The sequence below is a fragment of the Danio rerio genome, chromosome 19, assembly GCF_049306965.1.
Source record: "Danio rerio strain Tuebingen ecotype United States chromosome 19, GRCz12tu, whole genome shotgun sequence".
Taxonomy (NCBI): Eukaryota; Metazoa; Chordata; class Actinopteri; order Cypriniformes; family Danionidae; genus Danio; species Danio rerio.
This window is the reverse complement of record NC_133194.1, coordinates 50831842-50850394: the sequence shown is the minus strand read 5'-3', so window position 1 is coordinate 50850394 and position 18553 is coordinate 50831842. Positions and strand designations below refer to the sequence as shown.

The 18553-nt window shown below is 36.3% G+C and overlaps 1 protein-coding gene across 2 annotated transcripts in view; it reads right to left on the bottom strand.

Moving 5' to 3' along the window:
• LOC100329589 (ephrin type-A receptor 7) overlaps window positions 1-15303 on the bottom strand; it is a 185960-nt gene extending 170657 nt beyond the window's left edge. For both annotated transcript variants that reach the window (XR_012395279.1, XM_073931951.1), the window contains exon 1: window positions 15127-15303. Coding sequence is in view for 1 of the 2 variants with exons in the window: in XM_073931951.1 (XP_073788052.1) it covers window positions 15127-15205 (79 nt within the window). In the remaining variant the exon portion in view is untranslated. The remainder of the gene's footprint in view (window positions 1-15126) is intronic.
• Between the last annotated feature and the right edge of the window lie 3250 nt (window positions 15304-18553).

The window sequence follows — 18553 nt, the reverse complement described above, 5'->3', positions numbered from 1 at the left end:
AAAACAATTCCATTAACTTTATTAATTTGTGTTGTTTAATCATAATCACGCGCTCCTCTCAACATTAGTTTATAAATAATCTTCACTTATGTTCATTCCACTTAAATTTGTACAAACTAATAAGTTAACTTAAATCTTTCATGCTGTCGCAACACAAATCAAATGTGTGGAAGCCTGTATTTTTACAGGACAGTGCTGTATTTGGAATAGAAACAAAACAAAAAATCTAAAGTAGTGTAGACTTAATTATTAGACCCCCATAATAATAATAATTAAAAGCACTGTTATCCAATACCTGCCCTAATTAAACTAGATAATTAATTCCGTTTAAGTTAAACACTAGTTTCTTGAAGAATATCTAGTCTAATAATATGTGCTGTGATCATGACAAAGAGAAAAGAAATCAGCTAGAAATGAGTTATTAACACTATTTTGTTTAGAAAGATGTTGAATAAATCCATTAAAGAGCACATGGGAAGTATGTTAAAATTAATTTAATTTCACAGGAGTGCTAATAATTCTGAGATGAAGTTTAAGTGTCGCTGGATGAAAACTTAAATGCACTTTGGAAACGCTGTGTTTGAGGTATACAAGCGTGTGCGAGAATGCTGAATGAAGCATTAAAGTTTCAGCAGATCCCGCCGGGGACGAGGCTTGTGGCTTTCGTTATGAGCTTTGAGACCGAAATCCTCCACTCGCGTATCGGCAGAGAGATTTTCTGGACATTAGAAATGCATTAGGTCCAATAAAACAACCACATAACGTTAACTAACTTAAAGAGACCACCGGCGGCTTCCTAAAGTCTCCATTCAGGCAATTAAACACAGTTCCTGGATCAGCATCCTCATTTGAATATTCATGAGAGTGACTAGAGAGATTTAATTATAATGATATCTCCAAATTATTGCCTTTGTAAGATAGTATAAATTACCAGGCTTTATGTCACTTTTAGTAATGTAAGAATTCCTTTAAAGGCTCAATACTAAAAAATAAAAACAAAGCATTTTTGTGCGTGTGTGTGTGTGTGTGTGTGTGTGTGTGTGTGTGTGTGTGTGCGTGTGTGTGTGTGCTTAATGCTAATGAATATTTAATGAGGTCTGCATTGAGGTACTGTCTGATTGGTTGTCTTTTATAAAACATCTCATTATGTACAACACTGTTTTATACTGTATAGCTTTAACACTGTTCAGGGGCTAATGTGAACCAGATGTTAAACTCATTAATAATCAAAAAATAGATAGAATGCATTGCAGCAGTAAATGGTAAATTATAGTATCCCTCCTTTATTTTGACAGAAACCAATATTTAAGATATTTCCTATATATATATAAAATAATAATTATTATTATTATTTATGTTTAAAAAAATGTGTTGAAAGAAAATTCATTCAAAAGCACATGGGAAGTAATTTATAGACATTAAGCAAATTAAATAAACATTCCCATCTTTGTGTTTATATATTATATTATATAAAAATATACTTTTTAAATATACCATAAACCTTAAAATATAGCTCTAATATAAATATGTTTTAGTATAATAATGTATCCTAAAATCAAAATAATAATAAATTAACAAAAATATATAAAACAAAAATACTTAAATCAAAATGTAAACAATTTGATAATAATAATAATAATAATAATAATAATAATAATAATAATAATAATAAAATAAAACTAAAGATAAAAAAGTAAAAAATATAAATTTAAATAATAATAATAATAATAATAATAAATAAAATAAATAGTAAAAAATATTAAAAGAAAAATAATGATAATAATAATAAAATAAAAATGATAACAACAACAACAACAACAACAACAATAATAATAATAATAATAATAATAATAATAATAATAAGAGAATAAATATGAATTACTTAAAGGGCAACAAGGTGGTGCAGTGGGTAACACAATCGCCTCAGCAAGAAGGTCACTGGTTTGAGCCTCAGCTGGGTCAGCTGTTGTTTCTGTGTAAAGTTTGGATGTTCTCCCGTGTTTGCGTGGGCTTTCCTCCGGGTGCTCCGGTTTCCCCCACAGCTCAAACATATGTGATATATGAACTGGGTAGGCTAAACAGTCCGTATACGAGTGTGATATATTAAAACATATGCTGGATAAGTTGGCGGTTCATTCCGCTGTGGTGAGCCCTGATTAATAAAGGGACTAAGCTAAAAAGAAAATGAATGAATTACTTTTTTATATTAGTATGAAAATGAATAAATCCATTTGTGGCATCTTAAATTATAATGCGACAAATCTAATATTTCATCTCTCCATTTTCAGAATTTACACTGTCAAAAAGTTTCCTGAAAATAGTAAGAATCCCACACTCAACTAACCCGCGTGCAAACTCTTCACATCAGCTATCAGCCTTCATTAAAGCAGATATCCGTCCAGAGCCAGAAACTAAACCCATGTTGACCCTAAATCAATACCTCATCTCAAGTCAAACCTGGGGGAAAAAAATGTCAACTCCGCAAAAAAAAAAAAAAAAACAAGTTCTGCTTTAAAACCATGCGATGAAACTGAAGCCGCTCAGAATGAAGCAGCATTAATTCTGCCCTGCTCGAGTGTGTTATTAGTTACAGCATTAAAGCCGCAGAGGTCTGGAGTCTTATATAAGCCCACATCTGCATGTGTGAGAGCCCGAAGCAGACCTGAACTCCATGTCCACATTACAAATCAACCACTGAACCACACGCACACAAGCTGAGAACACACACACAGCTTTTTTTTTTTTTTTTTTACTGAGAAACTGCCCGTCTAGTGTGTTTCCAGTGTAAAGATCAGCATAACAAGAGGTCTAAAAACAAATAACTTAAAAATAAAACATTTTTTTAAAATAAAATCTCAATTTAAACTATATAAACTTTAAAAAATAATTAAAAAATACAATGAATTAGATTTCAATACAAAAATTTGAGGTTTAAAAAATAAATTTAAATATTCTAAAAAATATTATTTAGAAACACATTATAAAAGTATTTTTTACTAAATTAAAAACACAAAGAAAATTGAAAAAAAGAAAAACAAATTAAGCAATTATTTACATGTACATTAATAGATACTAGCATGAAATGTAGATATGTCAACATAAAAAATGAAAATAAAAATAAAATATTTGTGGAAAATTACACACGCACACTCACATGCACACACAAAAATAAAACTAAATAAAAAATCAAATATAAAAATGGAATAACAAAAATAATTTAGCATGAATGATGTATAACAGGAGGACAAAGATCAATAAAACAAGAAGTCTTTATGAAATTAAACTATTTAAATATTAAACTTTTTTTATAATATAAAATTAATTAAAAAAATTTTAAAAATCTAATAAAACTTTTAAATAAAATTGGACAAGAAAAACAAAGATTTACTTATTAGATTTCAATATAAAACTAGCAAAACAAGGTAAAAAAATATATTTTTATAATTCTATCTATTTATCCATCCATCTATGCATCCCAACATATTCAGTAAAACAAGGTCAAAAACTAAAATATATTTTTGGAAATCAAAAACGTTTGAAATTAACCAAATAAAAAACAAACAAAAACAAATAAAATATAAAAATTACTTAAGAAAAAAAACAAGAAATGAAGCCATCAAGCATAAATTACTTATAACCTCAGAACAAACTGTGCTTTTGCAGTGAAAAACTGCCCGTCTAGTGCATTTTCAACATAAAGATCAGCAAAACAAGAGGTCAGACGCACATACACACGCACACACACACACACTCTGCCAGCTCCTGACACATTCCTGCTACAGTATATAACAAGATAAATATTCAACAGCAAACACACACGCACACACACACTGCTGTTGGAAGGACAATCAAGCTTTTTGTGGGCTGCTTTTCTGAGTTCAAACACCGACAGCCTGAAGAACGCTTCATTTTTCAGTTCGGCGCTCCAGAAACATCCACATTCTGCAGGTAATAAAAGCATCGTGCCTCCTGCAGCATTAATGCAGATCCAGCAGAAACCAAACCAAGATGAATATCGGTGACCCTTCGCTTTACACAAACAATACGGTATCGATCCGCACGCCGACACTCAATACAGCACCCGTCAATTTGAGAGAAAACAGATCAAACTTAATCACCAGTTTCGAAGCATGCTGAATGGAGAAATCCTCCTGTGACGGACACACTGGCTGATTATAATGCATCAAGAATGCAGGAATCTGATTGGCTGAGGTGTGCTGTCATTTTCAGATAAACACACAGATAAAGTAGTTCCGGCAAGTTGAGCACATAATTGTTGTATATCACTACGCTGAAAGAGTTCAGTTATTGCAGTTTCTAATACCTAAAACAAAAATAAAACCTTAATTGGCACTATATAGCAGGGGTTCTCAATGTCTTCATTAAAAGGTCCAAATCTGTTTTTTTTTAATAACAATAAAATGTCTGGAACCATTGATATTGCATAACTTGCTTTGCACCGGCATGGACCATTCCACACTTTGAGCTAGACTTTATTGTAGGGATGTAGTGATTAGGGTTGTAACGGTATGAATTTTTTACGGTATGATAATCGTCTAAAACAATACCACGGTTTGACGGTTTCGCGGTATACGGTATGTTACAAATGTTACAAAATAATAGAACAGTGAAGCAAATTTGACTTTTTCCAAATAATATATTTTCAGTTACTATAAACAACACCACTTACAATGAACAAATAAAAAAATAATAAATAATGTGTCAAAGTCCAAATAAAGTCCAAATAAACATGGTGCAAATCCTCAGTAAAAAAATAGATATAAATATTTACTATACTATAAATAGTTACATAACGAAACTAGATTCAATATGGAACATCCTTAGGTTTTATGTGCCAGCATGGATATGGTTGTCTGTGGATATGGATTTGGATATGGTTGTCTGCAATGCAGACAAACAGCTGCACCTTCATTTGCGTCTTTTGAAAACAGCAAGAGCAGCAGTTCGTCTTTGCTGTGTCACTGTTTTGTCATGTTTCTGTGCTGCTGTGCATGCAAAAGTACTTAGTATGAGAATTATTTCATGCAAAACTTTTTTTTTGCGTTTTATTTAGCCGCGCAGAAATGTATGCCTATCTCTCATTCCGTGTTGTTCAAAAAGCTCGTTTTTGGTCCACAAACAAAAGCGAAACCTATGCTTATTGGTTGTGTTATAGCGAGTTTGAACCAATCTGGGCATGGAGGAGGGACAATGCATCAATGTATCGTGTCTGGTTTGTCCGGAGACACAGTGACGAGCGTTTCTTTGTCAAATCAGCGTTGTCAAATTTTGATGACGTAAACGCACTGATTCCGGAGCCGCGAATGGTATGTGATACAGCACTGGATAGTTGAGATTCTCTTCTTTATGCCAATCTTTCAATTGTATGAATCGGATCAGCGGATCAAAAGTTATTAAACATTTAAGAGCAATACTTATTTTTAGCCGCGGGCGGCTGTCTCGGTCTTTAAGGGTTAAAACCGTTGATATGCAATTGTTCATGGTATGATAATCGTGCACGTTCAAATCGTGGTAGACCGTCATACCGGTATATTGTTACAACCCTAGTAGTGATGAAGAGGATAGTAAGACAACAGTGGGATGAAGGGGAAGGAAAGATAAACAGAGGATAAACAGTAAACAAGGTAGGTTGATCGTGCATCCTACGATGATACCCAGAGACTCAGAGTGGGAGTACTGTCTCTGTAATATTTTGGTAGAGTGATTGGAGCCCCCGATTCAACCTAGGAGTGAAGAAAGGGTTATAGGATTGTGAATGGGAAGCGAGGAAATAGAGCAAAAGAGGATGGGTTCGAAAGAAGGAGACAAACAGTGCTAGAGGGCCGGTCTGCCTTCAATACGTTTGAGAATTTTTTATTTTTTTTTTTAATGCCATGTCAGCAACCAATTGTTTTCATGGCAGGAACCCTTCAATAATAAGTATACAATAAAAAAAAAATCATCAAACAAATGAATACATTCAATAAATACGATTTCTAGTGTTGATGCATGATGAAAATTCTAAAATCTTTTCTGGTGTCACTTTGTTAAAAATGTCCTTAGAATCATTTAAAGCAGGACAGTCCAATAAAATGTGTTTTATAGCAAGAGGAATTGTGCTAAATAAGTTTTAGGGAGTAGGTGATTGGTTGAGGAGAAAAAGTGAGGCGTGGTTTTAAATGGAGTTAAAAAGTTAACTCCATTTAATAGACATCCATAGCATCACAAGTCAACACTATTTATTTTTCTTTAAATTAAGAGACATTTGCAGTCAAAACACATTAAATACAACACAACGGTGGCGAAATGACTGATATAAGTGCATAAGCTGAGACTGCATATCTCAGAGATGCACTGAAAAAAATGATGTCTGCAGAACTGTTGCAAACTATTTATTTGTGTTGAATTTTTAACAAATTAAATTTAATAAATGTTCAACTTAATTTGTTTTAATTCAGCCCAAATAAATTGTTTACAATTTAAGGTAAAAAACTGTAAATCCAATTTTTAAGTAAATCCAAGGAATCATCTCTGAATAATTTTTTTCAGTGTACAACGTCAGACACAATGCACTCAATGAAGCTAGTGGCGTCAATGTGAGGGGCGAGGTTTGGTGTGGGCAATAATGAAAACTTTAGGTGTTGTAGTTTTGCAGACCTTATATCTGTATTTTGTGGATGCTGCCATTCAAAATGTCCATGTTTTGTTTCGAAGTGGCCCATTTTATTTTTATTTTTTTTTCACTCTTTACAACTCAAAATGTCTCATTACAAATCAAGCAGCATGGCTCTGTGATGTCTTGTGGCAAAATAAAGGCATCTGCCCATTCAACTTTGAACTCTTTATTCACTTCATCAAGTTTTCTTTTCTGTGAGACCGATATCTCAGTCTATCAAATGATCGCTTTGCCGCGGTGCATTAAAGCAGGCCCACTCGATCACATGAAGCTTCTTATGATCACTGGATATCCTGACAACAGAATCACAAAGGAAAACTTTAAATATTTTGTCTTCAATTTAATTTTGGCCTGTATTCTTTAGTTCTGTAAACAACTAAACTGCTGATTCACAAGGTTTATGCATTTACCAATGAAGGAAATCCACAACTTGAATCCTCTACACATGGTCTTGCAATACGAAATAGAGTCAGTCCGGATTGAACAACCTCACGGTCCGGATCCAGACCAGAGTCCAGACTTTGAGATGCTCTGCTATATAGTATAATTCTGTGGTAGAGAGAAGTTGCTTATTTTACTTCTCAGACATATCAAGGTAAGGTCTCATACAGGTAGACACCATATAAAAGCCAGAAACGTAGCTCTTTTTGCACTGTAACTGATAATCAACAGTAAAAATGACAGTAAAAACACCAGTAAAAATCCATTTTACCTCTTCCTAACAGGGAAAACCAGCAACAACCAAGATTGCATGATTATATGCTGGCTTTACAGTTAATAAATGTGATTATAGTGAGGGTCAATAAGGCCAAAAATGTTCTATTTGCTGAAACACAGAAAGTTGTGGTCAAATTAGGGCTCAAAATCAGCCCAGAGTGGTTAAAAACAAGCCCACAGCACACAACAGTTAAATTAGTTCTTTACCAATATCAAAAACAAATCTACAGCCTTGCTATATGCAGTTATAGACCGCTACAACAGAAATCAGTGTAGATGTTACTCAGACACACCATTCAGATTTGCTCTTTTTCTTCCTCTCAGCCAACAAAAGCAGCATTTCTCTGCGTTCAGCCTTCTGCTGTCTCCATCCCTCATTGTTTCACTTTCCTTCTTGCTCACCGTGAGTCCACACTTCACCACGGCCCACTAGATAAACTCCTGCATGTCAGAGTTTCTCCTGCCAGCCTCACAAATCAGTCTAACCTTGCAGACACACAGCAGCGGTGTGGAAATCCTGCCAGCATCGGCCAACACCGAACCGCACGCTTTTAAAAGACTTTTCCATGACTGGCAGAGGTGAAGAAGAACACAAAACCAAGAGCTTGTGGAGCTTATGTTAAAGTACAGACACTCATGAAGTTTTACTCCAGAAAAAAATGAAAGTGCTTCTTTTCAGTTGTTTCTCCCCCACTCTCCCATCTTGTTATTTCTCCCAGGAAACTAGAGCTGTGAACCTACACTAGTCTCACGGTTCGGTTACGATTATCATGCCATCGATTCGGTTCAATTCGATATTTCTGTGCATCATGGTGCATTGACGATGCTTTTATATTTTCTTCACAGCAGCAGCTCCTGTATTAAAATGTATGAATATATTTATATTTATATAGGTTATTATTTGTAATCCAATTGTGTCATTTAATACAAACAGTCAGATATATAAACTGTAACTTAAAAAAAACAAGCTTTAGCAAATAATATAAACAAATATAAATATCCAGCTCAATTTCTGAATCTTGTCTAGTTCTCTTACACCCCTTTGATTGGTTACACCCTCAACAAAAACGGTTGCGATTGGCTCTTGCGCGCTGTGCTCTTCAGATGAATGATATGCGGCAGGCGGCAGCGGCGATCTCACAGCTGATGTGTGATAGACACGGTGGAGAAAACTCTGCAGACACGCGCACGTTTCTGTATTCAAAAGTAACGCTGTAAAACAGCCAAGAGGAGAAGAAAAGCCACGCCAGCAGGTCAAATGGGCCACTGTGTGTGTGTGAGAAAGAGAGAGAGAGAGAGACAGAGACAGAGACAGAGCGAGAGCGATCGAGAGAAATGGAGTAGGCTACTTTCATTCTCAAACACACACAGTGAAATTGTGCACAGTTCATGAGTATTAAGTAGTTAGAGAGTTGTAAATACTCGCGATCGTCTCCCTCGCGACAGAGTGCATATGAGGTAAATGACGTCAGTAATAACCGGTTATGATTATTACTGAACCGATACCGAATTGTCCGCGTCTGCATCGAAGAAACGATTAATTTTGACACCCCTACAGGAAACCCACATCATTTGAATGGCACAATCTGGTTACGAAGATCAGGGGATTTGAACCTTGACCCAAGCAACATCAGTAGACAGCCCTAAGATTTCCAACCCAGGCACATTGGAGAAATGTTACTCAATGTACATTTGTGTAAAGCGTAAAATATGTTGCACATTTCAGATGACAAATCCACTAGAGGGCGCTGTCTCCCTGTGTACAGACTTTAAATTGCCCAAATTTTTAATTACGCAACATTACCATGCCAATTTGAAGCACGCACTGATTCTAAATAAAAGATTAGTGAAGCACTGAAAGCATCATGAAGCAGTGCCTGAAAGCAGCCGTCACTAATGACAGGCGTAAAAAAGCTCTCTCCCAGGTAAAGTGCCCTCATATGGACCGCACTGCATTCTGACGGAGTCCTTAAAAAGCACAGACACAGCGTGACCGACACTGAAGCAGCCGGCACATGCACAAAAGAGCTGCGCCACAGCAGGGTCCAGCAGCACACAGAAAGCAGTAAATAAGCCCACAATGAGATGCCAAGGTGTGTTAGTGCTGAGGGGTCAGACATGAGGGTCTCCAGCTCCGGCTGCCAGCGTGAGGAAACACACCTGCACACTGCACTGTAAAAAACACCCCTAAATTAGCAGTTTTCTCTAGTTTGTGATTCGTGTTTTTATTTTTACACTCATTTATTTCTTATTTTGAATTGCATTTTGGGATCTTGATCTTTCTTCAAACAGCTTGTAACCATTTGAAAATATTGATTATTTACCTTTAAAGGGTCACGAAACACCAAAACACATTTGAGCTGTTGACAGTGGTATATGTGTCCCACACTGCTAAAAACACTATTAGGACACCTATATTTCACTAAAAAGTGTAAATTGGTTGTTTTTGCGTTATTTCAAGCAAATTCGTACTTCCGGTTTGAAGCGAATTTTTGAAGCTGCGTCACGGTCATGAGATTATAGCGTGTATTCCAGCGTGCAGACTGGGCGCCTGTGCCAGAGTGTGTCTTATTACGTCTTACAGTGTGATGCTTTAATGCATGAGTAAAGCTTGGTTCAAACCAATCAGCGCGCTCTATTGTGCAACTTCATTAATATTCATTACCGTCACAGTGTTTAGACGACAGAGACGCCACGTTGTGTTGGCAAAACAAGCGTGAAGTGTTGCTTTTATAGTTTGCTGCAGTGAAGTTTTGTTTTCATTTTCTCTCTGTGAGAGCGCAGCTGGAGTCACGTGTGGATTAACAGTGTACGCGACGCGCGACAATGATAACTTGCGTGTCTAAGGAGGATTATTGTTTACCTGAGAGCTGTTCTCATCTGCAAACGCTGAGATCCGGATTCGCTTGTAGTCTTCCCCTTCTAAAGACGCGGCTCTAGTTGCTGGTGATTGTCCTGTCTCTACAGATTTGGTAAGTGAGCGACCAGTGCTCTTTGTTTATTCAGTTTGTTTGTATCGAAATAAGTTAACTATTGCACCGAGTGTAAACATGTTAGCACCACAACCAAACTTTAACCTTGTGTAGGATTTTCACCGCATTTTGTGACCGGAATAACACACGCGGCTTTCTGACGCTACCTGCTGTGTGCATCTAAGTTTCCGGGAAATGCTGAGGTTTTTTTTCTCTCATTCGCCGTGCGGTATCAAACATTGCATGAAAAATACACGCTTACAGCAGAGATACAAATATCTTGTTTGTCGCAAGGAACATGACTGAATTCCCTGAATGAAAGAGCCAAACTGCAGTTAAAAGTCATGTGTCGACGCATTAACTACTGCATCATTGGCCCCGAAAATATTGACAGTTTTAATAGCGTAAAGTGCTGTATTGTCTGGTGTTGTATATTACGCTACATAAACCTCGTAATAAACTGCAGCACATTTTCTGCTATTTTACAGACTTATTTCTCTAGATTTTATTCTTATACATCGAATTATTATCAAATTACTAAAATGTCACTAAAAGTCACTTTGTTAAACTTTAGAGTTGATTTTTCAACATCAGAAGCGGACAGAGCAGAGACCAACATCCCACTGGAAATAAACCCGTGTGAATCACTAAATATGGAAACTGCTCATTATATTTTTTACAGAGTGGGCAATAATGACAGACACGGGGGAAACAAAAAGAGCCTGCCAGACGAACAGGGGAAAATGTGGGGGAACGGTTCGAGTTTTGTGCTTAAAGCAAAATAAAGTGAATTTATATATGCGCTGATGTAAAGTGGAATTTTCAGCAACATCACTGCAGTCTTCAGTGTCACAGGTACACTGTAAAACCCAAAAAGGTAACTCAAGTCATTTGAGAAAACCAACTGCAACAATACACTTAAGTTCTAAAACTAATCCTAATGAGTACTGTCAACTTAATTTATTTGAGTAAACAAAGCAATTTGAGCACAGTAAAACCCAATAAATTAAGAGAACTTAAACCAACCGAGTACTGTAAAACTTAGTAAGTAAAGGCAACTCAAATCATTTGAAGAAACCGATTGCTACAAACCATTTGAGTTAAAAACCAGTGGAAGTCAGAATTATTAGCCCCGTTAACTTTTTTCCCAATTTCTATTTAACAGAGAGCAGATTTTTTTTCCAACACATTTCTAATCATAACAGTGTTAATAACTCATCTCTATTAACTGATTTATTTTCTCTTTGTTATGATGACAGTAAATAATATTAGACTATATATTCTTCAAGACACTTCTATACAGCTTAAAGTGACATTTAAAGGCTTCACTACGGTAATTAGGGTGACTAGACAGGCTAATAATTCTGACTTCATCTGTATACAAGTACTGTGAACTAACTCCACTTAAGTTTATGTAATGAGATATTAAATTAAAACTTCAAAACTCTTTTCAAAACACTTTTCAAATGAGTAGAATCAACTTTCAGTAAATTTTGAGTCAACTACACTCATTTCAGTTGTTGACTGTTGAGTTTTACAGTGTAGGTATGGCCCGGTATAAAATTCTGACACTATGAAAACATTGGATAAAAATATCACAGTATGACAGTATTGTAATTACTGCTTTCAAATATATTCTTCTGGGTAAAATCAACAGCTTTTTTCCTGTTGAACACAAGATATTATATTTTAAGAAATATTTAAAATATTTTGAAACGATAAACATGTCAGGTTGAATAATCAAAATACAGCATAGACCTGCTATCTTTATTAGTTTACAAAACAGATTAATTTACAACTTGAAAAGGCATCTTTGGATAAGCCACTGCACTCTTCAGGAGCATGGCACAAACACTAGCACCATAGGATGTTGGAATAAATAAACTTATTCTTTATTATTTATATTATTTATAATTGTAAAAAAAAATTTAAAAAAAACATGTAAAAAAAAACACATACTTACACGTACTGTACCTTAGAAATAGCATAACAGAACATTTTTGCCGTTTTAAAACCTTAAGTTTTCCCATGCCTAGTCACATTGACCACACTGTGAAAAAGATCTATAAATTAACAGTTTCTGTATTTTGTGATTAAACATTTTGCTTGTGTTTCACTTTTTAAGGGTAAAAGTGTTGAAAGAAAGCTCAACATCCATAATAGAATTCTAAATCATAAAAAAAAATGGGAAAAAAAAAAAAAAAACAAAATATGGAAAACTGCTGATTTACAGATATTTAACAGTGCATTATGAATTATGATGATTTGATGACTTTCATTTTTATATTTTTGTGTAAACATTTATATGCACTTTGCAATATACATTCAATAAATAATGATAAATAGATAAGAGAATACTCTTCCGTTAATAATAAAACTCATTCTTGATCAGTGTAACGCATCCTTATGAAAAAAAGTGTATGTATGTATAACAATTATTGTCCTCAAAAGTTTGCACTACAGTGTATTAAATGTGTGTCAAAGTTAAGACAACATCTCAAAAATATATAAACATCAAGTGAAATTGATCAAGTTCATGTCGTATCTACTTTAAGTGTATCTACTTTAGTTACAAATCACTACTTAGAGAATTAAAATGTCATGAGTGGAATATTTCCTCTGGGTGCTCCGGTTTCCCCCACAGTCCAAACAAATGCGCTATAGGGGAATTGATGCACTAAATTTGCCGTAGTGTAGGAGTGTGGCAATGTATGTATGGGTTGCAGCTTGAAGGGCAGCCCTTGTGTAAAACATATGCTGAAATAGTTGGCGGTTCATTCCGCTGTGGCAACCCCTGATGAACAAAGGGATTAAGCTGAAGGAAATTGAATGAATGAATACGAGTAGAATAGTGTTCATTACCAATTGATGTCACTAATGCATTTATACAAAATTAAAAAAAACATACCTCTGAATGGTTATTGTTCTAAAAATTCCAATCCACTCCTAAATTGATCAATTTTGAGGCTTTGTAAATAAATTAAAACAAAATGATATTCTGACATGCTACAACAAAACCGCATCAGTGATGTGAACACAAGTGAAAACAGGATTTTCTCATTCAACTGACTGTATAGCACCAACAAAGAGCTCTGGTGCTGCGCGGATCCCACCTGCCTATGAGAAAATACAGTAGAGCTGAATACAAAGAGAAGCGCCGCAGCAGGACCGGGACGTAATTGTGGACAAAGAGGTTGTGCGTACAGTGAGAACATATTCAGCTCAATCAGAAACCACCGCAGACACACAAGACCTTTCAGGACACATCACTTTCACAGCAATTAATCGCTGTCACAACATTCATTAAGCCAACGATTGTAATCCAGACGACCAGCATTCCAGCAGAGTTCAGCCATTCAGAGAGAGCGAGAGAGAGACGGAGAAAGGGAGAAAGAGAAAGACTGAATATTCAATTGTTGCTATAGTTAAATACTGTTTATTATTTATTATTGTTGTATCATAAAATATTCATGTTTAAAAACTGTTCTTTGTTTATTATTATCCCAAATTGTTATATGGTAAATATACAGTTTAATGTATTTATTTTTATAATTAGTTATAATTATTTATTCTAAAATGTTGGTTGTAAAATATACTGTTTAGTTATTTATCCTAAATTGTTTATTGTTATCTGTACCGATAATGATTGTTTTTTCTTCACTGCTATGTCATTTGTTTTAATATGTTCTGTTTAATGTAAACATCACAGATACTTTGGAAATACATACATAACATTCGTCATGCCAATAAAGCAAGTTTGATTGTAAATTTGAATTTGAGAGAGAATGTGGGAAAGATAGATATAAAGAGAGCAAGAGAGAGAGAGAGAGAGAGAGAGAGAGAGAAAAGGCAGACCCAGGCTCAGCTGGGCTTCTTCAGCATGGCCAAAGAGCCTGAAGGGACGCAGTTATTATCTGTTCTTTGCCTCTCTGTGCCATGCCATTCATTAGGACGCTTAGTTGACCTCACCTGAGCCTAATGCGACAGCCTGGCATCAAAACTGACTGTCAAACAATCCCACCAGGAGCTGCACAGTCACAAAAGCACACATCGGGAATAACAGCCGGCTCTATTGAAACTGGATTCCATAGTATTATCAGGAGGAGATTAAAAGGGCATGACAAAGAAAAACGACAAAAACTGAAGCATAGAGATGTAGAAAAAAAAACACATTATATGTATAAAAAACAAGGCACATTTTACATGTATACGTTAGGTATATAAATATCTAATTGTATTTTAGTATCTGATGTCATGAATATCTAATGTATTAGATAAATAAAAAATATTTTATATATATTATAACTTTAATCAGCATATGTTAATAAATTTTTACATACATTTTAATAAATTAATATACATGAATACATCTATTTTAAATCAACACAACTGTCATTTACAGTAATGTAATTGAGTTTCAGGCACAAATTCAAAGCATACTGTCAGAAACAATGTAACAATTTCCAGCCGTTAATTTTCGAACATTAGAATGTTTTAAACGATACATTGTTGCACTTCACCGGCAGCGGTCTCTTTGAAGTGTTTTTAAAATCCCTCAGAGCGTGATGTCAGTTTAGATCAGATCTCCTTATGAATTAATACCGTCAATTAATATAGGATAACTTTACTTGACACGACAGCGGCGGAATTTGAACACACGCGCTCACACACACGCGCACACACACAGCTGCAGCGAGTTACAGTATCACTTCTTCTCGTCAATTCACCTGCCGTCCAAATAATTGTAAGCCGTGAACGTACCTTCCTCTGCACGGGACTCCGGGGTTCTGTTGAACAATAATATCCAGAGCAGCGAAATGAAGGATTTAAAGTGCTCCATGTTTGGCGGGGCAGGAGTGCGGGACTCTGGTCATGTCGCAACCGAGCGCGCGGGACTCACTGAGCGGGAAACGCGGAGCGTCAGTCCGGGATTCTGACACACACACAGCGCTACTATCAGCCTTATTAGAGCAGCGGGTGGGCGGGCACTGACCCTCTGACTGACAGGTGCGGCGACCAATAGAATAAGAGTATGCGGAGATTAGCGGAGAGCCAATCAGATGGGGTCTGATAAAATTCCACCGCACAGATTTTCTCCCCCCTGAATGGAGGCGGTGTTGGAAATGATGAAATTTAGTTATCGTTTCGGCCCACATTATAAGCGCTGCTGATTAGGCACAATTATTCTTTTTTATTGAATAAAAGAGCCAAATGAGCTCTGGAGGCTGGTGTGTGAGAGCAGATCTCATTGAGATGTCTAAAGAAAGACTGTAAAACGTTTTATATTATCGGTGTTAATGTTGTGTGTTATATAGTTTGTTGTAATATATCGGTTCTACTGTAATAATAATAATAATAATAATAATAATAATAATAATAATGATGATGATAATGATAATAATAATAATGTGTCTTTCTTATGCTCTCTAAATGTGGTTTATAATCTAAATAATAAATATCAAATGCTTGCTATTGTATTTAAAATGTATGAATTTTCAAAACATTACTAATGAATGTGCTGTCAAAGATGGGACATTGCATATTGGTGTTGGTAAATTAAATAATCTGCTCACATATGTTTAAAAAACGTTTGTGGAAAAAAATATGGGTGAAACAATCCTCCAGTTTAAGTGACTTGATATATTTAATATCAAAATGATACTAAATACTTATTATAAGTTTTTAAATAAATAAAAGTAAAGGTTAATTTTAAATTTGATTACATTATCACCCTGAATTTTAGAAGGTCTTCTGTACAAACTAGCAGGTGTAGGACGTCAACAAGACAGGAGATTGATGTTGTACCCCAACGTGCATTTTGTATGGAAAATCAGCTTGACGTCAGAACCCAACGTCAGGCCCATGTCAATGTCCAACATAGGACAGACTTTGCATTTTGGTCACTTTCCAACACAACCTAAAACAACAAAACAATGTCTAATGATGTTACAGCTTGACATTGTGTTGATGTTACCAATATGACGTCTATCAGATGTTGGATTTTGGTTGCCATACCTGACGAATAAATGTCAGTAACTGACGTCAATATGATGTTGGATTTTGGTCACTTTCCACCACAACCTAAATGTAACAAAATATCAACATCATTATTGGACATCAAAATAACATTGTGCTTAGACGTTGGTGCCCTAAATCCAACCTAACATTAAAGTCTAATGATGTTGTGTGTCTGCTGGGTATGCTGGTAAAATGAATGATAGTTATTGACACTTTTATTAACTTATGATCAAACAGACCTTCCTCGGCAAAAACACCATTTTCTGGCTTATTATTGTAGATCAGTCTGGCAGCTGAAACAAACAGATTACATTAGATATGTTATTAATCAGGACGGTGACGCAGTGGCGCAGTAGGTAGTGCATTCGCCTCACAGCTAAAAGGTCGCTGGTTTGAGCCTCGGCTGGGTCAATTGGTGTTTCTCTGTGGAGTTTGCATGTTCTCCTGGTGTTGGCCACCCTAACACATGCGCTAAATTAGCCATAGTGTATGTGTGGGTGTGAATGCAAGAGGGTGTTTCCCAGTGATGGGTTGCAGCTGGAAGGGCATCCGCTGCATAAAACATATGTGGATAAGTTGGCAGTTCATTTCGCGGTGGCAACACTCGATAAATAAAAGACTAAGCCAAAAATAAAATGAATGAATGTTATTAGTACAGAACAGACTGCAAAGAACATTATAAGCAGACATACATCTAAAATCAGGAATCTGCTCAAGCAAAGATTAACTTCTCTTGCGTTTTTTAAACTACAATAGCTGGCAGGAGGCAGGAGTTCTGCTGTCTTCTTTCTCATTGGTAGTCATTGCACATTTGCATAAAGTGAAACTTTGCTCAAGTTTGTCACATCGCTGGTCATGCCAACATCTTGTCGCCTGTAGCTCGTTTCAGCAGAACTCACTTTGAAAACTAATCAGTTCACCTCGAACAGAGAAATAAGTCATTTCTTATTTGAACATTTTGTAGGGGGCCTATAACGCCCCTTTTTACAAGATGTAATGTGTTTCTGTTTGTAGAGTGTGCAGTGAAGTTTAAGCTAAAAATAGCACACAGATAACGTTCTCTAACTCTCTGAAACTGATCGTTTTAGGCTCTGATCCTAATTGTGGCATTTGAAGACTGTCGCTTTAAATTCAACTGAGACTGGGCTCTTTTCAGAAGAGGGCGGAGCTGCACAGGCATAACAGAAGATTCAAATAGGACTGGTGTTATTAGTGTAAAAAAGGTTAAATGTTTACAGAAGTGTGTGATAATGCATCAGTCAATGGAGACTCTGCTGTTTATCTGTGCTTCTTCTTAAACTCCATATCCAACTTTTATATCCACTTATGTGTGGGATCTACACTCACCGGCCACTTTATTAGGTACACCTGTCCAACTGCCCGTTAACATCAATGTGTAATCAGCCAATCACATGGCAGCAGCTCACTGCATTTCGGCATGTAGACATGGTCAAGACGATCGGCTGCAGTTCAAAGTGAGCATTAGAATGGGGAAGAAAGGGGATTTAAGAGACTTTGAACCTGGCATGGTTGTTGCTGCCAGACGAGCTGCTCTGAGTATTTCAGAAACTGCTGATCTACTGGGATTTTCACGCACAACCATCTCTAGGGTTTACAGAGAATGCTCCGACAAAGAGGAAATATCCAGTGAGCGGCAGTTCTGTGTGCACAAATGCCTTGTTGATGAGGGCAGAGGTCAGAGGAGAATGGCCAGACTGGTTCCAGCTGATAGAAAGGCAACAGTAACTCAAATAAGCACTCGTTACAACCGAGCTCTGCAGAAGAGCATCTCTGAACACACAACACGTCCAACCTTGAGGCGGATGGGCTACAGCAGCAGAAGAGCACACCGGGTGCCGCTCCTGTCAGCTAAGAACAGGAAACTGAGGCTACAATTCACACAGACTCACCAAAACTGGACAATAGAAGATTGGAGAAACGTTGCTGCTCTGATGAGTCTCCATTTCTGCTGACACATTCGGATGCTCGGCTCACAATTTGGCCTCAACAACATGAAAGCATGGATCATCCTGCCTTGTGTCAGCGGTTCAGGCTGGTGGTGGTGGTGTAATGGTGTGGGGGAGATTTTCTTTGGGTCCATTAGTACCAATTGAGCATCAACGCCACAGCCTACCTGAGTATTGCTGCTGACCATGTCCATCCCTTTATG